We start from the raw sequence: 27,140 nt of genomic DNA on the forward strand, positions 1-27,140 counted from the left end.
TAAAGGTATACTTTTAATTTTGTTAATTGTTTATGTCACAACTATTACCATGACATTCAATGATATGCAAGGATTACAATGAATGGGTAACATTAGTACAAAAAAAATGACTAAAGATTCTGTATGGTGTGGGATAGGAGGAGGTGAGCAGGGTGTGTTACCCTGAGTTGCCACAGTGGACGGCACCAACCCTAATGCCTCCACTGAAGCCCTGAGTCACCCCCACTAGGCAAAGTCAACATTTTTGCTGAGCCCCATCCCCCATAAAAAGAAGTCCAGGGATACCTATACTACCCCTGAGACCACACTAGCTAATTTACAAAAGGAAACTATTGGACAGCAGCAAGTAAGTACACTAGCAGAATTCCTGTTTTGTCCTAAAGGCCTACATGGAAAAAGGAAAGATTGTGGAATGGTTTACATGGTCGGGGAATCACAACAGACCACTGCTGCTGCCATACCACCTAAAGCCTTGCCTACTAGCATGCAAAATACACAGGTAGGCAAAGCTGGAGAGAATGTTCCATGAAGCTTATTTCCTAATATGTGTGGCTATCCTGTATTGTTTGTCTTATCGTTACAGTGCACTGTATCTCCTCTAGCTTGTTTCTCATGTCCCTCCTATAAGCAAAATTCAAAAAAGATAATAGCTGCAAAGGTGTTCAATACATTTTTTGGCAAAAGTCTTCTACAAAAGGTCTTCTACCTTTAACAGCGGTGCATAAGAGGAAATTTGGGCCAAAACAGTTTCCAAGGAACCAAATTAATTTGATAGCTGAATAATAATAATAATAATAATAATAATAATGTTTATTTATATTTCCCGCCTCTCTCAAGAATCGAGGCGGGATTACATCAGAATAGACTGCATGGCTTGAATACTAAAGATTCAACAGATTAGAATCTATTGTTTAATATTTTACAAGCCTATGGAATGCTAAAACTGTCATATTTTATATTGTTATACAGTACTATTATGTTTCTCTCATTTTCACAGGTACAATTCATTGCCACAGTTCAGAAAAGTAAAGAAAGGAGCCGTATACCAACCTGAGACAAAGGCCACTTTTTCCTTTAGTATGGGAAGAACGTCAGCAGCTTTTAAGCCATCATTTCTGAAAGATCCTGTAAAAGGAGAAGAAAATAACAAGATTTGATTAGAAGGGATTTTGCCTTTTGATACTTCTTGTGTTATCTTCTAGACTCCCCCAGATCAATATAAAATGATTTCCTGCAATCTGGGGGCCAGGAAATGACAAAATATCAAACACTCTTTGCTCCATTACCAATTTTCCTCTAAGAGAAATGGAAGTCAGAATGATACCCACAAATTGCTCTCCTTGGTGTGAATACAAAGTAAGGTTTCAACATAACTACAGGTTTGAACCTAACTACAGGTTCAGTCTCTTTATCTGCAATGCTTGGGACCAGAAGCGTTTTCGGTTTCAGATTTTTATTTATTTTTTATTTGTTTATTTATTTGAATTTTGGAATACCTGTATTTGGATATACATATATGATGAGGTATCTTGGAGATGGGGCCCAAGTCTAAATGCAAAATTCATGTATGTTTCACACTAATTCAGAATTTCAACAGCTTCCCTGGATTTCAATGAAAAGATAGTAGTTTGATTGATGTTTCCTGTACGCATAGTCTTAGGGCAATTTAATACAATTTTAAAAATAATTTTGTTCATGAAATAAAGTTTCTGTACACTGAACCATCCAAAAGCAAGGTGTCGCTATCTCAGCCACCTATTAAAAAAAAGTTTTGGTTTTTGAAGTATTTTGGATTTTTGAATTCTGGATAAGGGAGAATCAATCCATAGTAGAACAGGTCACTAGTGGCAATCTTTATTTCTTTTAGCTAAACCAAGATACTGCAAGAGAGAATGCCATAAATTAAAGTTCTTCCTCAATGACAGAGCTCAAGGATTATGGCAGTGGTCCCCAAACTGTGCTCTTTAAGGGATTTTGGACTTCAGCTCCCAGAATCCTAGACTATTGGCCAACATGGTGGAGGCTTCTGGGAGTAGAAGTCCAAAATCTCTTAAAGGGCACAGTTTGGGGACCACTGAACTAGGGTTTCCTAGGTCTTTTGAGGCTTAGAGCTCAAAATAAGGAAGCAGAGCCTGGGAACTAAAGCAATTGTCTAGCAAATTAGCACTAGTGCATACATTAATGACACCTAGCCTCAGGAAAATCCTGGCTGTGCCTGATTTCTTAGGGTGCAGAGAAAGTGGTAAGCAACATAAGGTAAGCAGATCATGCCTCTGATTCAAGGCCCTCACTCTGATAATTGAATCCTCTTCCTAGAGGAGAAGTATAACACCGCAAAACTGAAAGTCAATGCTTCATATAAGAGAATGTGTATGTGTATATGTGTATGTGCCCTCAAGTTGCCTGCTGACTTACGGTGATCTCATGAATTTCATAGGGTTTTCTTAAACAAACAATACTCAGAGGTGGTTTTACCATATTCATCTTCTGAAATATAGCCTACAGAACCTGGTATTCATTTACAGAACCTGGTATTCCCATTCAAGTACTAACCAGAGCTAATCCTGCCTAGCTTCCAAGATCAGATGGTATCTAGTGCCTTTAGGGCATTTAGGCAGTATAAGGGGATTCCCCAGTGAGACTCTAGGGACCTTACTGCATGGCAAAAAAAGTGTGACCTACCCCTGCCAGGATACAGTTGCTTACGGGATGCAATCAGGAATTATAGCATTAAAAATGCCACCAATGCTGCTGAGCGACTGCATCCCAGCTGCATCCTAGCTCCCAGCCACCTCAGCCAGCCAATTTGCAAACACGGCAGTTATAAATCATCTCTTCTATAAGCCTTCCCCCCCCCCCCCCCCAATGTAAACACAGGAGTTAGGACCAGGACAGTTGGGAGCTACATAAATTTAGTTCCTAGAGTTCTGAGTGATATTTGTAACAGCTAAGACCGTATTTTTAAAATAAGTAAGTTTGATATGGAGGAGACCTGTGTATTTTTCAAGTGTCTGAGGCACATGAGTGATATTTGTGAGGGGAGAATACCATGGAGATATGAATTCTCCAGGAAATTTTGGGATCCTTTCTAACAGTATGAGGTCATGTAGATACAAAACCAGTTTGAGCTAAAGTAAAATCTTGGGTATTTTTCCTAGAATGGTTTCTAAGGGAAAGGAGCTGTCCTCTGGGAAGCAGAACAGCTCTGTAAAATTCCTCATGGGTAGAATTTGCTTTTGCAGATCTCTGATAGAAGAAGCTGTACCTGTCTTCATTTTTGTCTTTTTGCAGAGATCCTAATAATGACAGGAAATCACATCCATTATTGGAATTTCTAGCTCTATAGGCTGAATCATTTGTGTAAATGGAGTCCTTTACTTCAACTGTATTATCGGCACAAGTTTTGCCAATGTGGTTTGTTTTGGGATTAATATGTGACACTTTGGATAAGCATGCTTCAAGAGAGCATATTTTCTCTCCCTGCTTTCAGATGTGCATTAAAAAAAACCCCAAAGATATTTGTCACATCTCTTTAGGAAAAATTAAAATGCAGAAAGTATACTGCCAGGTAACCCTCAGAAAGGAAAGATTTTCATTTCAGGCTAGTGGAGAAACATTTTCTTCTAATCGAATGGCTTGTCTTCTGCCCTGATGCCTTGGTTTTTCAGCTAGAAAATTATATGTTTCTTTGTACATAACCTTTGTTATCTTGACTATGTAGGTGGATTTATAACCGTATGGTTGCTATCACACGGGATGGGGGAGAATGTATTGCATTCAGTCCCTGGAGCACCATGGCAACCAAAAAATGTCCTCCCTTAGACTCTTAAGCTACAGCTGAGCAGCCTCAGGTTTGCCAAAGAATGACTCATTCACCTTGGCAAAGTGCAGACATGCTCCTGGTTTTGGACTGGCAGGAAATCTGTTATTTCACTGGCCTTCCTCAAAGAGACAAAGTGATAATTTACTATTATTCCTCAAAAAGACAAAGACAACTTTCTGTACATGTCTGAATGAAGAGAAAGGTACAGGGCCAAACAAGAAAGCCAACATATTATACTTCCCCCATCAAAGGGTACAGCAAATTATATTTGACGCTGTACGAAATCATGAGCCATTGAAACTCCTGTTACCTCCTACTTATGTTGTAGTGTTATTTCATCAGGTGCACTGGCAAATTCTGAAGATGGGTAAACATTAAAGGATGTATCCTGGAGGTGCAGCCATTTTTAGTATTTTATGTGGGGTATAGTTGCTAAAAGTGTGTGTGTGTGTGTGTGTGTGTGAACCCAGCTGCTTTTTCTGTAAAATGGCAATATCAGGATATAGATGACCCATTCTAGGAAGCTTACATAGGGAGCTCTTGCCTATAGAATCTTCCCTGCTGTAGTGCAGTGTCAAGATTACTGAATCAGGTGATAGGTGTTAAGAGTAGTAACATCTCTCTGAATAAAATATGGGTAGACTCAAGATTTTTATCTCTTATTGTCAAATCTAGGATCCCATATGCTTTGACATAAAAGCCAGTGGAGGTTTTGTTTTGTTTTTGATGTTGTACTCCACAGCCCTTGAGACACACTTCCAAGAGACTACAGAATAAAATTCTTTATAGAGGGGAGCCACGATGAGAGCCCTGGTGGTGCAGTGGTTGTGAGTTCAATACCAGCCAGGGGCTCAGGCTCACCTCAGCCTTGCATCCTTCCGAGGTCGCTAAAATAAGTATCCAGATTTTTGGGGGGGCAGTTAGCTTACACATTGTAAACTGCTAAGGGGGTGTTTAAGTGCACTGATATATAAATGTACTTGCTTACAATAAGAAAACTCTTGGTCACAGTATTTGAATTACAGTCAGCCCTTCTTATACACGGATTTTTTATGCACTGATTCAAGTATACACAGTTTGAACATGTTTTTAAAAAGTATAAATTTCAACTATCAAACCTTGATTTTCAATTTTTTTTATAAGGGACACCATTTTGCTATGTCATTATATTTAATGGGACTTGAGTACCCTTGGATTTTGTTATCTACAGGGGATCTTGCAACCAAACCCCAGCATATAACAAGTGTCCATTGTATGAAGACACAAACAGGCAGATGTATTTAATGTAATTCCACATCCCTGTCCCCTGGCTCTGTCCTGTTCCAGACAAATTATCCCCTCTACAAGCCTTCAAAAAAAATAGCTTAGGGGAACAGACATGACACAAAAGAAGAAGGGAATGGTAGTGGGGAAGGGATTGAGTTCATTGGTTCTTCTCTCCCTCTGAGGCCATGGCCATGACAGATGGGCTGGAGGGAGGGCTCTTCATCTTACTTGGGCTAGGCCATATCCATAGCCAAGTGGCTGCTGCCTGTCAAACTTGTCTTTGACTGCACAGTCCTGATCTAGGATACAGGGGTAGACCTCAGTTTCTGTTACTGCCTGGCTATGTGGCTGTTATACCTTAATAATTGTGTAGAAGAGGAAATCTCAGCAAATGTTGGTTGTTGCCTTGTTGTATACAAGCAGCATCTGCTGACATTCCCTCTTATATATAACCATTTAAAGGAATAGGCGCCATCTCCAGTTTTTACTCTGGCAACCCTGGGCTAGCTGAAGACTGAGCTATGGCACAAGATTACTGTACTTTCTCCCACTGCTTATTTACTCTCTCCGCTATCTTCACACTACTCTGCCTTTCTAAATCTGCACACAAAACCCAGAAATGCTGCCAAAGTCTCCTCAGAGCACCTCCTGGGGGCACCTGAAAAAACACACAAGTCTTTGAAAAGTATTTTTAAAATATTGCTTTATTTCTATTAACCCTTTAAAAATTAGGCAAGTGAACTCAATTAGACTTATGTGCACAGTTTTTAAGCTTAGACCTTTCACAACAGCTTTCAAGATTACACCAATACAGTACTATCCAGAGTAGTGGAAACCTTCTAATTCTTTCCAGTCACCCTTACATCAAGGTCAGCTCTAATCCTTCTGGTAGTTCCCAGCATTTGTCTCCACTTTATTAATTCACTACTTCAGTTATGAGAAATCTCCCAGGATCAGGGGTTTCCCAGCAGACAGAGAGCACTAATCAAGCAAACACTAATCCTCTTTTGCAGACCCTCCTACCCTGAGGCCTGACATTGGCAACAGAAAAAATATACATGCAAATCACTCCTGCCTTCCCAGGGTCACACAGTATATACATACCCAACTCCTTTCCAGGCAAGCATTCTCTGAAGATGCCAGCCACAGATGCTGGTGAAACGTCGGGAAGAAACTCTTCTAGAACATGGCCACGTAGCCCAAAAACCCCACAAAAAAATTATGGATGCCGGCCATGAAAGCCTTTGACTCCACACCCAACTCTATTTGTCATTTCCACCTAACTCCAAGGAAGCTTGTGAAGATGCATTGCTTGGTACTAAACCTAGTATGTTGTCAGTTGTGGACTGGGTGAGAACAAACAAATTGAATCTTTATCTAGACAAGACAAAGGTGCTCCTGGTCAGTTGTAAAATAAATGAGGGAATAGAAATTCATCCTGTGCTGCAATGGGTTACACTGTCCCTGAAATCTCAGTTTTGTAGATTAAGTATACTCTTGAACTTAATACTGAACCTGAAGGTGCAGCTTTCGATGGTAGCCAGCAATTTATTTGCATAATCAAACTAGTGAGATATCTGCATCCATTGCTGGAGATGTCAGACCTGGCCAATATAACACGTGCCCTGGTTACATCTCATTTGAATTATTGTAACTCACTGTATGTGGGGCTGCCTTTGAAACTTGTTTAGAAACTTTTAGCAGCTCCAAAATGCTGCAGCCAGTGGTTCCCAAACTTTGATCCTCCAGGTGTTTTGGACTTCATTACTCAGAAGCCGTAGCTAGCTTGACCAACAGGCAGGAATTCTGGGAGCTGAAGTCCCAAACATCTGGAGGACCAAAGTTTGGGAACCACTGAACTAGGCAAATGCAAACCCACTCTGAACAAATTTTGCCAAGAAACCCCTGTGATAGATTCACCTCAGGGTCACCATAAGTCAGAAAGACAAAGGCAAATGATGACAAGACTGCTGAACAGGGCTGCTTATAGGGAGGATTAACTCCCTCATTGAAATGGCTTTTCTGGCTATTTCTCCATTTCCAGGCACAATGTAAAGTGCTGGTTATGACCTATAAAGCCCTATATGTCTTAGACCCAGACTATTTGGAAACCTGCATGAGCCTGCTTGAGTTTTACAGTCTTCAGGGTAAGGCTTTCTCGCCATCCCACCCCCCTCCCAGGGTTTGTCTGGCAAGGAAATGGCTTTCTCAGTGGCTGCTCCTAAGCAATGTAACTCCCTTCTCCTGAGAGAGGCTCAATTGGACTCCTTCCTGCTCTCTTTTTGCTGGCAGGCATAGAGCTTCCTAATTCGACAGGCTTTCAGCATTTAACTCATTGGGGTGTGCTTTATAAAAATATGCAATATGCCTCTTATGTGTCTGTAATTGTTTAAATTAATGTCTTAAAAGTAAAGTTTTAATTGAATTGATTGTTTAATGCTTTTTAACCTTTTGCACCACTTATTGTTTTAACTATTTTAACTTATATTGTAAATCACTTTGAGTCCTATTTTGTGGGGAAAGATGGGAATTAACAGCAGCAGCAGCTCTTGCTGAAATATCACATTCATGTTTCAAATAAATGATGGGGAGGGGACACTGACTTGGAGATTTCTAACAATGGTCAGCCAAATGCCTCTGGAAATTTAAAACCAGCCACAATCTTTTGTCTGTGGCTATCTTCCACAGTTAGTTTGGTTTCATTTTCTTTTGCACAAGCATATTTTCTCTGATGCTGAAGATTCTATTTAGCCATTGTAATTAAAAATAGCCATTGGCAGACTAGTTCTTCATGACTTTGTTCTAAGCCAGGAACATTATGTTTTACAATAAATTAGCTGTGGTTTTTTTCCTCATTACAGCAGAGGTGGATGAAATGTGTCTTGTGCTGCACATGCCAGTATAATCTGGGCCATAATACTGGAGAGGCACTCTCGCTATCATTGAGGAAACTTTCTCCATGTTTTGGGAGCACTCATCAATTTTAGAAGTGATTGCTGGCCACTTCTTATTTGAGAAAAAGACCTCTCCTATATCTACAATGGGCCTAAATATCCTAAAGTCATCAAATCCTGTATGATCTTGGAAGATAAGCAGGGTCAGCCCTGGTTAGAATGTGGATGGGAGACCGCCAACAAATACCAAGTGCTGTGGGCTATATTTTAGAGGAAGGAACTAGAAAAAACACCTCTGAGTATTCCTTGCCTAAGATAACCCAATGAAATTCATTGGGTCACCATAAGTCAAGATGACTTGAAGGCACACACAGATATATGTCTATAATAACCTATAACTCACTTCTCAAAACATGATAAAATCCCCCACTCCACTGCTTGTAAAGGGCATGAAGCCATTCAGTGTATGTATGTGGTTGGCTGGATAGATAGATCGATAGATGACAGGAAGGAAGGAAGGAAGGAAGGAAGGAAGGAAGGAGATGGATAGACAGATAGATAATGTTTCAGAAAGGAGAATGTAGAGGGAGATTCAGAGGCTGGCCACCCTTGCCTTACATTGTTGAAAATTGTGTTATGTCTTACATTACGTATTGCATTCCATTGCTTATTACATTATTTTCAATTTAAAAAAACCCTTATGATTGATAAGAAAATGGTGTAAAACCTGAAATCATTCAAAACAGTTATTTAAGAATATTTAAGAATTCCCTTTAAAAGTAATTTTTAAGCATTTAGAAAGTATTAAAGATACAAAGAAAACAATACTCTTCCACTCTTTACATTGCTTTTGAAATGCAGCATTGTTCTGCCCTCATTACGCCATCAATCTATTCCTATCTACCTTGTAACCTGTTGCTTCTAAGCTCCGATCTTTTCTCATTCTTTTAATTAGTCATTACATCTTGTGCTAGCAAATTCTTTAATTTAATGATGAACTCTGAGAAGTAGTACCTGCCCTAAACATGTAACCAATTGATTTTACTTAATTACTCTAAATTCTAGGACTATGAGACATTGGGAAATTTTTCTTTATCCATAAAAGCTACAAAAACAAAGCTTCCATGTCAGGATGTGGGTTACTCTCCCTACCTGACATGGGGGGAGGAATCACACAGAAACATATACTCCATACATGTAGTTCAATACAGTCCAATTCAGCCAGGACTGTGTTGTTGTTTTGACTAAGTTCCAACTTGCTAATTCACTGAACTAAAAACTTCCTATATTTACTGAATGGTCCCTGTCTTTGTTGGGAAAGTGTGACTGTTCCTAAACATTAATGGGTCACAGATAAATGATTCAGTTGTTTCGTAACTGACAGGAAATTTTGGCTCTTGAACTGCTATGGATACTACTGAACTGAGTAAGCCTTTACATACCATGAAGCACAACAAAACACGCACCACATGCCCTGTGCTCTGAACCATTTTCCTGGGGAACTTTTTTAAAGATTTCACTCCGGAGAACCATGGAAACCAAACAGGCCATCTGCACAGTAGACTAATCCCACTGCCCCATACGCCAGCCCATTTGTTCCACATGAGACAAAGGCTATATTCACTTTATAGCTGAAATTTATTCTCAGATGAGAAAGATTAATGTCATCGGTGTGTATTACTTAGACCACATCCAAGACTAATATTTTCTCCCAGTTTTCTTGTCCTGTCTTTCCTCCTATTAATTATACATCCCCACCACTTGCAGTAACATCCTTCCCATTGCAAGCCATATGGGTAGATGAAGCTTTCCAAAGCCTCAAAGCACTTTGCCAAGGCTTGTCTGAGAGCCAGCACTTTGGACCCCATTTTTTTAAAGGTCTGTCTCTGAGATTTCCTGGTTCCTGGATCTTCACACAGCAGTAGCCTTTGTTTGGGGGCAAAAAAGAGAGCCTACATCTTCCTTTGCTGTCTCCCCTCCCTCCTCGTAGTACTGAATTCTGGCAGAGGTGTGTAAGGGAGAGATTTTATTTTCCTGCTGCCATCCATTGCTAAAGTTTGTTATTCTTTACTTGAATGCTTTTGGCAGAGCATGTGGTGCCCGAATGAACAAAACATCTAAAGTGAGGATCCGCCCTTCCCCCCCTTCCCCAGCAGCTTGACAGCAGGCCAAAAGAAGCAGGGCTCGCACAGCACTTTGTAGCAAAAAAAGGCAGATGCAATTAAAGCTTCTTACATCCCTGAAAGATGGACACACTCCATCTGATGTCAACAACAGTAAAATCAAACACTACAACAGCTTTGACCCAACAGCCACACCTTGATGTTTTGGATGATGGAACACAGACACAGACACACACAAAATGTAACATCTGTGACTAAAATGACTTCTCATCCCATCATGCCCTTCCAGTTGTTCACAAAAGAAAACAGGGGTGCAACGTTAACTCATTTTTTTCATCAAAGATTCCTACTCAAGATCACCCATTTTTGCAGGTGATTTCAGCAGTGAGAGGAGCCAAATAGTGGTATTGTCCCCAAACAGGAATTCTGTTTTCACCGTGAAATTTTCTTTTGCTTCCCAAATTTCTAGCATTGCAGTGACTTTCCAAGGAGTTGGACAGGCTGGCCCTTCTGGTCTCTTCCAACTGTATTAAGATTATCGTATTGCCCTTTCCTGTCCTTTCCTCCCAAGGAAGGCATGGGATGTAAACTTTTAAACATGGATTTTATTGCATACCTCCATGCCCAGGTAAGAGGCATCCAATACCTGATCATGACATACCGTACCTGATCTGGACTTCTCCCTCACTTTTTGAAAGAACAGGGGTTTCCCATTCTTTGCAAGGTATGGGAGAATTCCAGATTGGGTATGGGATGCCATTATTGGGTACGGGATGCCTCATGCCTGGGCACGGAGGCATGCTATAAAATCCATGTTTAGAAGTTTACATTCCATGCCTAGCTCAGGAGGAAAGGATGAGAAAGGGCAGTGCAATAATCTCCTATGATTCTATGATTTAAAACTTTAGCTGAGCATTTAGAAATACAGTTTAGGCTACCCAAAGAAAAGGGACAGGCCAAGTTACCAAGTGAATGGAAACACAGTAAATGCAAGTGTTCTAGGTCTGAATAATTTTCAATGTCTCACTCTCTGCATTACCAGAAATTTGTGGCCTGAAGAAAAATATCATTGGGGGGGGGGGGGGTAGAATTCTTATTTGAGAGAAAATGCTTTCATGCCTACCCATCCATCGCCAATTTGATTATAGTTATGCACTAACTTTGCTTTCTGTGTTTTGTTTTGAAATTATTCTGCTGACTGCAACCCGTCTCGAACTGTTTGAAAAGCCAACAAGGTGTTGCTTCTTTAGGTTAAAGATACACTTAAAAAACCATATCATCCTACAATCTGTTGGTATCAACAATTCAAGATCAATCTCTCCTCATGCTTGTGGAACAACATACTACATGGCACCTTACTTTCCTGGTTTATGCCTTAAGGACAAGAGACATCCACATTGTGCCTCTGAAATTTAATGTCTGCAGATCATCACAACAGTAGCCAAACATTCAACTTTATTTTCAATTTCAAAACCAAATTACTCCATCAGCTCAACTTGATCCTGTGCTATCATGTTTTTTATTAACATGGGTCGTACCAAGAAATCAGAATTTTTTTTATCAGTGCTCAACTGTCCAAATTCTTTCCTATCTGTTAACTCTATTCTCCACATATTCCACAATGTCTCCTGTTTGTGTAATGTCTCCTATCATGCTTCCTCCATCTCTTCCTTCCCTTCTAAAGGCTCCTTGTTTGCACCCTTCATCTCTTTCCTCAAAGCTCTGATCTCCTACAACAGCTAGTTTTGTTCTTCTGTAATATTTGCCATTCTTCCAGTAATCATCATTTTTAATCAATCTATAATACGAGTTCAGCAATTGTAGGTGAAAAGCTAAAACAATCACACAGACTCCATGGCGGGTTACAGACTGCCTGTTTGGGGCGGGCTGCACCCGCCCCTTTCCCTGGGGTATCGGGGCCTCAGTGTCCAGAGTGGCAGCCGCTGAGGCCCCGATCCACCGCTTTCCAGGCTGCGGGGAAGCGGCAAAAGGCCCCTTCCCCGCAGCCTGGAAAGGGGTGTCCATGGGGCTTCAAGCCCCAAGGACACCCCGCGGCGGCGGGGGGGAGGAGAAAGGGGCCGCTTGGCCCCTTTCTCCTTTGGTCCGCTGGGCGCAGCCGTGTGAAGGCTGCGCCCAGCGGACCAAACCAGGAAGGAGCTCCGAAACGGAGCTCCTTCCTGCTCTGCGCTAAGGGTGCACTAAGCGCCCTGGCGGGGAGCGAGGACATCACGTCCGCGCCGCTCCATATAGAGATGGCGCGGTCATGACGTCCTCATGGCGGCGGCCGTGTGGAACGGCCGCCGCCATTTTGTGCACGCAGAGCGCACACTAGGGTTAGGGGGTGCGGAAGCACCGCCCCTTTCTAACCCTAGTACGCGCTCTGCGCATACTTTCCTGCCCGTTTGTAACGGGCCCATAGTTTCAATAAAGCCATCTAACCATATCTTTTTGAAGAGAACATTCCACCTTCTCACAGGACTAATTTCTTTCACTCTTTCTTTACCACACTTCAAAGTTTATAATAAAGAAACATTAAAATAAGAAATCCACAAAATCCTTTTAAAATCACTGTTCCCTTTGTCCATTGAGATCTTTGATAAATCATCTTTATTGTCAAGCTTTTTGCTTCTTTTTACATCTGTTATAAACAGGCTTTGTTTTTCAAGTTCTTAGTCAGCAAAAGAAGGCATCACAATTACCATTGAAACAGAAGATCTCTCTTTAGATGTATATTAAATTATTAGATAATGAATGGTTAAGAAAGTTGGAAGTTTGGCAGGATTTACTTGTAGGCTGGAACCTGTTGGTAAGCCCTGCCCAACCTGCAAAATTCACCTTTCTGGCCACTAGAATATCAGTGGTCCTCTTGTGAGTCATAGCATTTTTGGAGCAACATGTGGGCAATCTCGGTGCATTCTCCTTGTCCGGAGAAAGAACTGCCAGCTGGCGCTTGTCTCCTGGCTGGCTGTTTGGCCATTATAACTTCTCCTGCCTGTGGAATCCACAGCAGGAGTATCAACCTGCCATCTTCTCCACCCAGAAGTCAGAAAATCATGTTAGTGAAGCTTAAGTGGATAAATTTATTAGGCATCTGATATGAGGCACATGGTTAAAATATAAAACTTCTGGTTTACAAAATTAGGATCTTAAATTAGTTTTCCTCCTTGACAGTAAGAATGAACAAATCTGTCCATTCCACTCACTATTGCATTTGAATATTTAAAATATCAAGTTCTTTTGGTGCTAAATAGATCTATGAATTTTAGTAAATTCTCACAAAAATGAACTAAAATGGGATCTTTACAATTCCTTAATTGTCAGACAGTCAGGGCTGCAGAGGGAGGCAGGCAGAAGACAAGTAGTCTGGAATACCAAAGGAAGTCCTGATTATCTCTCCGTTTATCCAGACTAAGGGTCAAACTAGATGTTAAGAGGAATTTTTAGTTGTCATGATTAACCTGTGATCCCTTCCATAGTAAGATTAGCCATCAGATTTGCACATTAAACTTGTATTTGTCTTCCAGAGATCAATAAAAAAGTAAGCATTTTAAATGCAAGATTTCCATTAAGGGTAATAATGTGCTGTGACAAATAGATGTCTTTTACCATTTGGGCAAGCTTCTCTGCAAAAAACAAACAAACCCATGATTAATGTATTTGACTCAGGGAAGACATCTGGGTGCTACATCAGACTGGCCCTCTCAAGTCATTGGTGCACCTGTGCCAGACAAATCTGGGCACTTGTAATAATATTTCAAGTTCTCACCATTAAGTAGTATCTGTAAGCTGCAAAGGAAACAAAGTGCTAGTTACACACCCTCCAACATTTTATAGACGAAAACTGGAACAAATGTGGCCAAACCACAACAGAGTGTGGTCAAGAAGGCAGAAGCTATTAAAGAGGAAGAACGCACAAGCCAGGAGAGGCTGTAGGAGTTAGCTTTCCCCTGATTCTACAGGGAAGGGCAAAATTCTGCCCCCTCCTGTCCTCTTCCTCTTGCTGAATTAACTAAGTACAAACTGCTTTCACACTTTGAATGCAGTTGGCAGCGATTGAACTAAGCAAGCACAAGGGGAGAAATTGGGAGGGGATGAAAAAAATGGAACATTTTAAAAGAAGCTGAAATGAGAAAAGACAGAGGATCAATAGATACTGTTCCTAACAAATCAGGACAGTTGGAGGGTATATTGCTCCTAACCTGTGGATCTCCTGATTTGAATTTTGCAGCTGCTGACATATATTCATAATTCTGATCGTGTGAAATTATCTATTAATCCTAGTTTACTTCTTGATTCCAGTATGTGAGCGAGAGGGTCTACTTGCAATGCAAGTTCCCAGCAGCACTGGAATGCCTCATTGCAATGGCGTCACTAAGGATGTGAGGGGGTGCACATTGTATTAGGTGCACTAAAGAGGGGGTGACACCAATGCTCCTCAAAGAACCATCTTTTGGCAGAAACAGGCTGTAGCACTCACTTGTGTGCCATTAAAATGCTGAAGAGATGGGGTGAGTGGGGTGAAATTCAGCTGGAGAAGAAAAAAGAGGCCCCAGGTTGTTGTTGTTGTTTTAAAAAAAATAAAAAAAAACATTTTAAAATAATTAAGAAAAAGTAAAAAATATTTTTTAAAAATTATTTAAATCCATCACATTTTACCAAAATTTCACTTTAAGCACATGAAATTATGTATATGTAAATACAGTCAACCCTTGGTATCCGTGGACTTAACACCCACAGATTTGAGTATCTGCAGATGGCAAGCCTGCATTGTCCCCAATGGTGACGCGTGCACATTGCTGCGTCATCATTATGGACAATGAGATAATGGCCACGTGGTCATGTGCTAATGCGAAATTTTTCTTTTCTCCTTCCTCCTTCTTCCTTTTTCTTCTCTCTTCTCTCCTTTCTCCTTTCTCTTCTCTCCCTTCCCCTTTTCTCTTCCCTCTTCTCTCCTTCCTCTTTTTCCTCAGGCTTCTCCTCACATGCAGTGGGGCCAAGCTGGCTCTTCCCATGGGGAGCCCAAGGAGAGACTAGGGCTGCCCTACCAAGGTACATATCTCTCTCCCAAGGCTATGGCAGGGATGTGGGGCAGCTTTATCCTCCTACCTTGCGTGGGCCCTTCAGTGGCATCTCTGTTCCTATGGGCTGCCCTTCGTCCACCTAGTCCTAGTCCATGGGCGTTGCCATCCAGGCCAGGGGAGGAGAGACAGTTCAGTCCCTTCTTGGGCTCCCTCTGCTTCCCTCCACTGAAGAAGAGGAGCCGGGGCAAAGAGGATGCATGTGTACATATGAAGGGGGCCAGGAGCAGGAGGCACACAGGCACACAAGATGATGACGATGCCCTTCAGCAGGGATCAGGAACCCTGGGATCACTCAGGGAGATCAAAGATCTCCTTCCTGCCACGTGCATGCACCGCCATCGAAGTCCCATTCTCCCTAATGTTGGCACAGCCATGTGCATGTGCCACCATTGGAATTTGAGCATCCGTAGATTTTGGTATCTGTGAGAGGAGGACAGAATGGATCTCTGAAAGCCGTGTAGGGCATGCCCGCATATGACATGGGCACACTGTATAAGAAATTCTAAGCACATTCGCGTATGATACAAAACCCACTTTTCTACATATATTCATACTCTGAATATAAAATCAACCTTGATGGCATATACATTTGATTTAAAATGATTATTTTCCGCTTTCTATCTCATATTATACTTGAACAAAAAGAGAGGTCCAAGAGAATTTTAATGAAGGTGGACAAAAGCTAAACCACTGGCTTCCGCTCTAGAAGCAATTTGGCATACCTACACTCTAAATTTAGATTTCAGTGAATTTTGGATTCTTTTCTGATTCTGGATCAGATACGTAAAGAGCAGCTTTAATTAGAGGGCAACTCAGATCCTTATTTTAAAGCCTTTAATTTTTGTGAGAGCCTCTATTTAAAAACAAAATGAGAATAGATATATTCCTTCTCTTGTCACCTTTCACCTGTAATCCAATTAGAACAGACTCTGTTCTTTTAAAGTTTCTCACCCTTTACTATTATGTGATTAACAAGGTACATGTCCAGTGGTCAATCTCTTCCTATTCTTTTCATTCCCTCTCTTGTAATGTACTTTTGACTCAGTTGGGAGGCTTGCCAATCGGATGTTACAGCCTTCTCTGCAGTAGCTTTCACCAAGCAAGCACATATAATTCAAAAGACAAAGCATCCTCATTTTCTTCACTAAGTTTTAACAAGCAAAATGGGAATGCTAGTTAATTGAAACAACTGGTCTCCTAGTCCTTGTAGCTCTATGCCTTACTAACACACTTTCTCTGTTTACATTTTTTTGCCCCTTTGTTATTCACACATCTGGTGTTGCCAACATTTTTATTCATTTATTTGATGTTTACTTATTTTCTCTTAGAGCTTTCTATACCATTTCCCCCTGCTTTCTTGTTCACAATAAAAACGAATGCAATAAAAACCATGGCTAAAAATAACAGAACAATAAAACCTGTTAAAAACAATTCATCAACAAGTAGGAATAACCGATAACATTAGCAAACAGGAAAATAATCATAAACAGAAAAAGGTCTTTTGTTGATAACAGCAACATCTATCACTTGGAAACCATCTTGTTTTTAATGGAGAGACTATTCCACATGGTCAGAGTTGCAACAGAAAAGGCTGTTTTTGCCCTGCACCTAAATGAGTTTCACAAGCCCACAGGACACTAAACAAATTCCCAAACATAAAGGCTGTGGCAGTATATATGGGAAAAGGTCTTCCAGCTTGTTACCAAACTGTTTGCTCCCTTAAAGGAATTCTGTAGATCTGATGAAGTGGAGTGTAGTTCATGACAGCTTGTGTTAGAAATGTATTTTTCCCCTTTTAGTCTCAAATGTGGTATTGCATCTTTCCTTTGTGTCTTTTTATGCTATAACAGATTAACAGAGCTATCTCTTTGAATGCTTCTACAATATACAGGGCTTTATAAATCAAAAGTAAAACCCTAAACCTAGCTCCCTATCTGATGAGCCACTATGGAGATTATCGCATGGCAAATAAAAAGCTGGGATACAGTCCTTTATGGGATGTAGTTGGGAATTATCTCATTGAAATGCTGCTGAGACCACTGGGTGACTGTGCTCCCAGCTGCTCTCAACAGGTGTGTTTGGAAATCAGCCAGCTGAGCACAGCTAGGAGCCGGGATACAGTCGAGATGCAGTCACCCAGTGGTATCGGCGGCATTTTTAATGCAAAAATTCCCGATTGCATGCTGTAAACGACTGTATCCCAGCAGGGGTAAGTCACTTTTTGCCATGAAATAATCTCCTATCTCTCAGCACAGGAGTTATATGTGCATATATAAGACTCTGCTAAGCAGCTTGGCTGCCATTTTCTTCCCAAGTGGCAGCCTCCTCCCAAAGTCCAAGGGCAGCTTCATATAGAGGGGATTACAGTCTTGATCTTGAGATTATAATCACACAAATCAACATGGGGAAGCAAACTATCCTTGTTCAGGAACAGTTATAGTTGCCATATTAGAAAAAAAAATGAAAGCAGGCATTTGCGGTATAAATTCTTGCTTTTCTTCTTCTGCTCTCTCTCTCTCTCTCTCTCTCTCTCTCTCTCTCTCTCTCACACACACACACACACACACAAAATCAAAGATTTTCTCCTGATCTGCAAGATGGATAATTTTGGGGAGGGGGGGAGGTGTGTCAGAGTCCATAAAAATGTCAGGACCATGTGGCACATTGGTCTGAAAATGACATGGATGTGGCCACTAAGTGTAACTGGAGCAGAGGTTACTACAGTTCAAGTAGCAGGTGCATGAGTCAGCATTTGGTGAGCTGTGCATCATGGGAAGTCTGATGCAACATGCACAATAGGTGCATCATGGGCAATATTCTGATGCAATCGGTACTGGGTATGAAACCAACCAGGTTTCATTGGTGACCTCCACTGTTGGGCTGTTGTGTTTGGTGGTTGGTGAAGCACTTTGGTGAATTGTATGATAGTGAGTATTCAAGACGGCTGTCTGATACTCAATGTAATCTTTGTAAGTAGTTGGCAACAAAGATTAAAAGCCCACGTGCTCCCAGCTGTTGAGTGAAGTCTCACTGTTCTGATATACATTTCCTCAGGCTGGGAGCTCAAGGCTACAGCCTGTGTGGGGGAGGAAATTTGCTGTGCAGCTCAGAGGCTTCGCAGAACCTTTGCTCTTCACAGACCTCCTTCTAGGCATCCTGCCTACGTGCATCAACTCTGCATGTGATCGTAAGGGACATAGCTTATCTCTCTATGCCCCAATAAAATATATATATAAGATTCACAAGACAATTTCAAGTAACTGCACAAAATTACTGCTCCCTTGAGGCAAGGATTTAGAACAAAGAAACCTTAATTGGTTGTCTTTTTGGTCAAGCATCCAGTCCTTCCATGTTCACTCTGTTTCCTCTTTGTGTGTGTGCATGTGCCCACACACATGCTTAGCTTCACAGCTAAGGGAAAGGTACTAGTTCTGCACAGAGACATGGAGAGAATTCAAGGAGGGAATGTTTGTTGCATCAGTCTTGTGATGGACATTTGAAATCTCATGGGAGTTAGTAAAATCTCAATGGGTTGAGAAGGCCTGTCTTGACAAGAAAAAGACAAGACTACCTTTCTTTACGTCTAGTAGATGCTCTTTGCCACTGCATCTACCTGAGTCTTTAGTGATGGAGATGAATGCAAGAGCACATCCAGACTCTGCAACTATCCCTGTTGTGGGAGTGCAATCTCACTTAGGGTCAATAAATTACCCACCTCATTGACTGGGAGTTCTGCTGTCCCACTGGACAGAAAATGGGACTTTTCACTGTCTCTTTGCTGTTCTGTTTTTAAAAGCAGACTGAGATGTTGAAATAAAGCGGCTGAAGCCCTATTTGGTATTCAGGTACAATTTGAAAGCAGATGAGAAAGGCTGCGCTTGTGTCAGGAAAGGCGCAGAAGCAGATCTAGTAAATATGTGTATGTATCTGTGTCTCTAGAGCAACCTTGTTGCTTTGACCTCTGCTAGTAACAGCTGCCCAGATATAACTATGGCATTCATTCTGTCTTTATGACTGTCAGCTGGTGATGTGACAGTCATGGTGTCTCCTGCCTGACCTTAGGCTTTTTCATCCACCCCAAACTGCTGCCTGTGAGAGCCTAATAAACTATGTCTGCCACACATGTACCACAAGTACAGGAGGAGGAGACAGATGCAAGATCCATGAAAAGAATGGGTGAAAGAACCAGGGGCTGATGCATCTCCTACTTGTTTTAATGGGTTAAAATGAACCTCTGTGCTGAGAAGTTGGGGTATTCTCCTATGATGCAGTTTTATCAACCACTTCTCAGAACCAGTTCTAAACAGGACCTATCCATATATGTTGTGCCTAAAAATGAGGTTCCAACTCAGTTAAGTGTTTGCTTATTCACCTGGCTCTAAGACAGTTTTCATAACAAACATCATACAGTCGTTATAGAGGTAATAAGTAATACAAATTCAAGAAACACATTCTCCAAGTCCAAATAGTATCCATGACATAATTCCACATTTCATGTAATCCTGCTTAATAGGTGATGAGTATTATCTGTCAGACAGTGCTATAAATCTGAACAAAACTAGAACACTTTACATATGTCAGCTGTGAAGGGCTGGGAAGGCAAGAGAGGGGGGAAGCAAAAACCTAAATAATTTATGTGTGCCGCTTATATATTCTGACATCTCTGACACACTTTTTTAAACATTAATGAAAAATCATTTTATGGACGGCTGAGTCACGACTGTCAGTCTGTAAAGGCTCCATATCTCTCCACCTGCTTCCTTCATAGGCTTTTAGCTTTCTTGACAGAGCTAAGCTGCTGGTAAGGAACGTTCAACCCAATACAACTCCAGGAGGATGCTGAGCCCACAGATGTTCCAGTAAACAGTAGAAGCAAACATTCTGAGAAGCTGACTATAGATGGATCAATTCCTTCTTCAATGGGATTTTCCCATTTAAGCCACCAGGTCCTAATCCCGCTGCTCTTGCTTTTTCAGTCCTGCTGTTTTGATAATTAGTTAGGCTGCAATGCCAGTGCTGCTAATTGTTTAGAAAAAAACAAATTACATTCTTCATGTCTGAAGGGCTTTCCTTCAGATGCAGGGACTTGAGCACAGCAGCCTAAATCATGTCTGCTAGTTTATTACATCTGTAACCAGCCTGTCCATGGTTGGGAAATGAATTTGTTGGATTTATATTTCCTTATGGAAATACCCTTTCCACATTTTGGCAGCAGAACAGAATGCATGTTGCCTCAGAAATCTAAACATTGGCAAGGCTTCTGATGCATTTGGGAGAACAAAATGTACATGAAGCAATGCATAGGTTTTAAAACTGCAATCATAAAAAATATTTACATTTTAAGTAAAGCACACAAGTGTGTTTTAGTCAATGCAAGAAACCCCACAAACTTACAAAAATATGTCTATAGGAAAAATGTGTAAAAACATGTCTACATTTTGCAGAGATATGCTCAATAATACACACAAATTTCCATGTGGGAAGAATAAAAATAGTCTCACAACGCAATATGGAAGTGGAACAAAACAATGATTCCGGTAAGAAATATAAAGAACAAAAACAAGAAAAAACAAGAACGAGACTGACAGATATTCACCTCCTTATTAAGGAGCTCATGGTAACATATGTGGATTTCTCCTAGTCCAGGAAAAGAACATCTGCTGCCTGCTAAACATTTTGGGCCACAACTCCCATATTCCCAAATAGTATGTCCATTAAAGGACTTTTAGTCAAAAACATTTGGAGGGCATTACATGGACTTGGACTGGGGAAGGCCATCTCCACAAGCTTTATAGGTAGGTTAACTGGCTGTGGAAATGCTTGTTACAGGTAGGAGCTACATTTGACTTGTCTAATATGCCATACATCTCATGTCAACAATGAGATGGGGAACCATAATCATTCACGCACAAACAAGCTTCTGCCAGGGTATCACGGAATCTAGCAAAACACACTTAGCAGCAACAAATACTTTTAGTATTCAGATGATGGGCTGGGTGAATCACAAGATCTACTTCCTTGTGGATCCCCACCACAAGGAAAATCTAAAATGCAAAAAAAGAAATTAAAAAAACCCACGAAAATATTAGCCTGTTGTAGTGAAAACTGCAAAGAGTCTTGCCACATCTTAAAGGCCAACAGGTTTTATTTAGGCATGAGCTCGTGTGGTTTGCAGGTCATTCTGGAATGTTCAAAACCTTATGCCTTTTTGTTCAGGTCTTTAAGGTGATACAGCACTGTTGTTTTTCACTCCAAAAAGCAAACATTACCATTTTGATTTTACCTCAAACAGTGGCAAAACTGAATGACTTCATTTAACTGGCTGAAATTCAGCCAAAAAAGAATAGATTCATCTTTCATCAGTCTCTTTTCCAGCCTACCCCTTGCATGACTTTACTTGAAAAGAAGTAGAATGCAAAATACTTTAAAAACAACAACACAAACAAACGAAACAAACAAGCTTCATTTATATACCGCTTCATACCGCCTAAGCAGTGTCTAAGCGGTTTAGAACTGTAAGCTAATTTTCCCACAACAATCTGGGTACTCATTTTAGCTACCTTGGAAGGATGCAAGCCTGAGTCAAGCTTGAACCCTTTTGCTGGTCTTGAACTCACAACCTTGTGGTTTTGAGTGAATGGCTGCAGTACAGGCATTTAACCACTGCACCACCAGGGCTCCTTCTGTTGCTGACTGTTTGAATAAAAAGACTGGGTTTATACATTTATCCGACATATCCTATCACGTTAAATAAGTGAATGGCTTAATAAGCAATAACATGATCTTCAACCCAGACATGTTTTTCCTTATAAGAGGAAGGGGAATATGTAACAAGATTAAATTGGCCACTGCTTAATTCTGCAAACTGGCTTCTTTCCACTAAACATAGCTCTCCATGCCGCACAAAGAACTAGCTGCAGGTTAATAAAACTTGACTGATCTCCAGTGGGAACAAACTGTTGCTGTATAGGTCCCTAACATGTGTGGGTGAAATGACCATCTAGCCTGTCCATAATGCATAAAATCAACAACAACAAACCCATTCTAGACACTTCCTTCCTGCCAAAGCTACATTTTAATCATCAATGCCAGGTTGCAAAAACAGGACATCAAACTGAGAGCATTATTTAACCGCAGGGCTGAATAGAGTGCTTCAGTGCTTTGTATTATTTCTAATTACTTTTTTAAAAAACCAACCACCCCACTATTCTACAAAGCCATTTTCAAGCACACACTAGCCTCTTATATTAAAAGAAAAATCAATAGTTGTTACTTTCTTTTGATCGGATGTTCTATTAAGCTAAACAACACACTGCAGAAATTAGAAAACCCTAGCATGAGAGAGAGAAAAGACCAAAGAAACAAGAGCCTTGTTATTAACCCACAAGGCAGTGTTTAAAAGCATCCCTCCAGAAAGTAAAGAGATTTTGGAGGCCTAAGTCTATTCATGACCACCCAGATTTCTTTCACGTAATTTTAGTTAAAATGTTGACAAACGTATTCGGTCATGAAGGTAAAGTAAGTCAAACTTCTTCAACAATAACAGAAGCCATATTGGTGTGACTCCAGTCACCAATATGACTGCCCTCAGTGATTAATATTTTTCTTACTCACCAACTGAGCCTTTCAACCATCTGTGGTGACCAGGCGATCGGGTATTGCCAAAGATCATGACTTCAAAATCATGACTGATAGGTTCTCAGATTCATAAAAATGGCTTACAGATCTGGATTTTGAGGTGTGGGTTTTTTCCCAATTGACAATTAAAAATTAAAAACTAGATGGCATCTTAAGGCCCATTTATAAAAGGAGAACAGATGCAAATTTGACCTGAAGTTTCAAACAATTTCTCCTTTCATGTAAGATTGCAAGTATTTTTCGCATTTTCTAAGACTCCCCCCCCCCAAAAAAAAAAATACTATGATTTTCTGCATTTTGGCAGCATTTTATGAAAAAAGTGGTTTGCACAAAAAGTACTGCATTTTGTACGTAGTAATTTTTTTGGAAATACATTGTTCAAAATCGAATGTATTGCACAAATATGAACAAAATCAGGAAACTACTTTTTTCTTTCTTTCATTCAGAAATAAAAACTGTCAGTTGCCTATTTTTCCCCACAGGGTTTCTTAATGTGTTAAGACGCCCTTTCTCACTGAGGACAAGAAAACGTGTGAATCTACTTTACAATTGTAACAAGCAGCAGAATATAGTAACAGATTATTCCTGGGGTATGGAAGGGTACATATTTAAATGTTCCCATGGAGGTGAGATCCACCCTAATGTGTGAAAAACTGGCTTATAATAGAAATGTGTTTACTCTCACCCTTTTGCTGACATAATATTTTTCTACGAGCAGGAATTTCTTCTCCCTGCATGTAAGACTTTTCTAACATGCACTTCCTCCTCATCTGAAGCTCATCTGAAGGTCTTTACTAGGAAATTCTGTTCAACCTAATACCAGCTTCTCATGCATCAAATGCATGAGAGACAAAGTCAACTGCAGGGGTTCTGGAAGAATGCATCAGTGGAAGAAACTGTTCAGTACACCACATCAATTTGCAAGAAAATAAAACATATATTCTCACTTGCAATTTCCTTAAACAAGATGCATCTGAGAAGACCGTTTTAGAACCACTGTCCTTAATGATAGCTAGGACACAACTGAATAATTTGTTATAGCATTTAGATAATAGATTGAATAAATGACCCCTTCTTCTGGATTCAGTGAAAAAAATATGATACTACCACTATAGAGTAGTCTCCATTCATGGCAATAGAGCAAAAGAGAATAATAATTAATATGTAATAATAAATATTTATTTGTATTCCACCTCTCCCTTTAGAGGATCGAGGTGGGTAACAGCACAGGTTAACACAAATACAAAGAGAAGATTGAGAGTTAAGATTTTAGCCATCTTGAAATACCTGAAGGGATGCAGAAGTTAGAGCTTCTTTTCTGTTGCCCCCCCCCCACCAAAAAAAAAAAAAAAAAAAAAACCTAGGACATCAACCAATGGATATAGATTGCAAGAAAAAAGATTCTACTTAAAACCTTGGAACAACTTCCTGATGATAAGAACAGTTCTACCTCAACTACCTGAGATATACTCCCTCACAAAGTGATAGACTGTCCTTTGCTGGAGGTCTTTAAACATTAGCATTTCAGTGGAGGCTATCTCTTGAGACTGCTTAAGTTGTTTATTCCTGCATGCCAAGGGTTTGCACTAGAAGGTCCTGGGAATCTCTTTCACCTCTGGGATTCTTTGACGCACAGCACCCTTGCACTCAGTGGTGTCCCTCAGGCTGGTGTCACCTGGTTGTGGGGGGTAGACAAACTGCCTTCCCTCCCCTCATGCCTGGCCAGACTGCAGCAGCCTCCGAAGGCCTCCAGAGTCCCATATGGCTCTTGTCAGGTGGGACTCTGGAGGCTCCTTCTCTCCCTCCCCCCCCCCAGGCCTCTCCAGAGTTCGGCATGGCTCTTGTTGTGTGGGGCTCTGGATGCTCCCCACCCCCAGCAGCCACCACTACTGAGGTGGTGGTGGCACTCCTGAGGGCCCATTTAGGGTCTGGTAGGGCTACTAGTCAAGCTTGAAAGTGCCCTCTCTCATTTGCCCAGTAGCTGTACTGGACCCTCTGGGTGTAGCACCCCACTGGGTGACACCCTTCTCTGGGGTGTCACCCAGTGCGGTCAGCACCCCCCTAGTGACAGTACTCCTACCCTATCATTATCCATGGTTGACTGAATAGGGCCCTTGGGAAATATAGCATTGCTAAAGTTCTGCAAACTAAACATACATACACACTTGATTTATATTGTGCCCTATTTTAAAAGATTTCAGGAGGACTACAGACAACAAAGCAACATCCAACAGGGTTTAAACAGTTCAAAACAGTGTACATAATTTCATAATTCCACACTCCGCACAAAAATTAAATTCATTATAATTCACCCCTTTTGAAATCTGAACATATGCCTAAAGAACACCACAGGAACAGCCTAGTCATTTAAAGGGCCATGTTAGCCCATTGCCACAAAGGCAACAATAAATCTTGTGACAACCTGAGTACAAATTTTAAATATCTCTTTGGCAGAAGACAGAAAATTCAGTCCAATATCACCGAGACCAGGTCAAATCACCAGTAGCACTGACTATGTAGAAAGTTTTAACAGTGCTGCCAGTAAATACATGTTGAAATGCATTAGTCATAGCAGCCACTTAAACAAACACAGGTCCAAAGCTCTCTCTTGAGTTCTGGATCCCAAGAGATCATTGCTTTACTATATTAATTACTTCACAGTTGCAGAAGAATTCTGTTGGGAATATATTCAAATTTACTCAGTAAATATATTGAAAGAAAGTACTAGGGTTTGAACTAATTTGGGTCTGATTCTCATTTTTAATTTGCCCATGACCACCCGCTTTCTTCTTATTTCCCCCCAAACTGGATACCTGCTTATATTCACCACAAACATAACAAGGAAAATCATTCTGGAAAAATTCATATCAGAAAAAGAAAGAAGTAGAACGCTTGCATGACAACAAAAACTGATCTTCTTTCTTTCTTTCTTTCTTTCTTTATGTATTTATTTATTTATTTATCTTACTTGTGCCATTTGTAGTCTGGTGTTTCACACGGCATGTACTGAAACAAGGCTAACATTTCATATATAATATTCCGACATGAGACACAGCAATAAGATCCATAAAAGATCATAGTATCAACCATCCTAAGGTATATAAACCCATAAACAGCCATTCTGAAAAGAAAGAAAAAACACATTTTTACAGACTGCCGAAAACTACCCAGAAAATAAATCCACTGAGCCTCATAGGAGGAAGCTCCACACCTGAAGCACCATTATAGAATGCTTCATGCTCCACAGCTCACAACACACACACCCCAACACACATGTAATGCTATTAAAAAGAGAATGGAGGATCTCAGACTAAATATTCCTCTCCTTACTCCCAAAGTTTCCCAAAGGTGCTTAATTAAATCAGAATGTTTCAGGTTTTTAACTAGGTGTGAAGCTTTTCCTCTAGAAAGTGTGAGCTTTGGCTGCCATCATTAAGGGAAATTGTTAACAGTTTAACATGACAGAATTTGTAACAGCTACAGCAGAAATAGTTGCTCTTCTGTGGTGGTAGTAGTAGTGGTGACGGTGATAGTCTCCAATAGGAGAAGGAAGTGATTCAACTCCAGTAAATGATGGTGTCTTAAACGAAGTAAGCACCTGTAATTCAAATGCACCGTTCTAAGGTGGCATATGAGACAATGGCTTCTCATCACCACTGGCATCTTAAGTATGCTTTTTAATGACACTAAAATTCCCAGGAGATAAGATGGAATGGAAATAATAATAATAATAATAATAATAATAATAATAATAATTTTCCCACCTCCTTTCAAGGCTCAAGGCAGAGTGCAACACATTAAAATACAAAACACAGTTAAAAAAATATAAAACCAATAGTTAAAAATAGTACTATAAAGCCCTTAAAATACACCCACAACAGTACATTCTTTAGAATATGCAAATTAAAAAAATCATAATTTAAAACTGACTAGGTAGGCCTGCTGGAAGAAATATGTCCTTATATTTTCAACTGTAGTATCTCTTCTGGCAAGTCATTCCTCAGTCTTGGGACAGCAGATGCAAAGGTTCTCTGGCAAACCATTGCTGGTCAGTTAGAGCAAATATGTCCCAGAGAACCAGAGTGTACAGGGTGGATTGTATGGGAGGAGGAGATCCTATAATAAGTATATCTTGAAGACTCCATGGTCGGTAGCCACAATGAAAAGGAGCACTCTGGGCTTTTTGTGTCTTTAAGGTATTTGAAGGACACCTCTCTGCTTCACATCACCTGAATTCTCAGTGTAATTTTAATACAAGGAGGACTGAAAAGAGTCCTGTCTTAAAAACTGATTTTTAAATCCTAAAGAGATTTCT

General features: G+C 40.5%; 1 protein-coding gene across 3 annotated transcripts in view; it reads right to left on the minus strand.

Moving 5' to 3' along the window:
- The window catches only part of KALRN (kalirin RhoGEF kinase), a 719,845-nt gene that overhangs the window by 430,191 nt on the left and 262,514 nt on the right, over positions 1-27,140 (minus strand). For all 3 annotated transcript variants that reach the window (XM_089520231.1, XM_089520232.1, XM_089520233.1), the window contains one exon: positions 1,051-1,125. In XM_089520231.1, the coding sequence (XP_089376357.1) occupies positions 1,051-1,125 (75 nt within the window). The remainder of the gene's footprint in view (positions 1-1,050; positions 1,126-27,140) is intronic.

The sequence above is a fragment of the Sceloporus occidentalis genome, unplaced genomic scaffold (assembly GCF_023333645.1).
Source record: "Sceloporus occidentalis isolate IW3139 unplaced genomic scaffold, rSceOcc1.0.p SCAF_4, whole genome shotgun sequence".
Taxonomy (NCBI): Eukaryota; Metazoa; Chordata; class Lepidosauria; order Squamata; family Phrynosomatidae; genus Sceloporus; species Sceloporus occidentalis.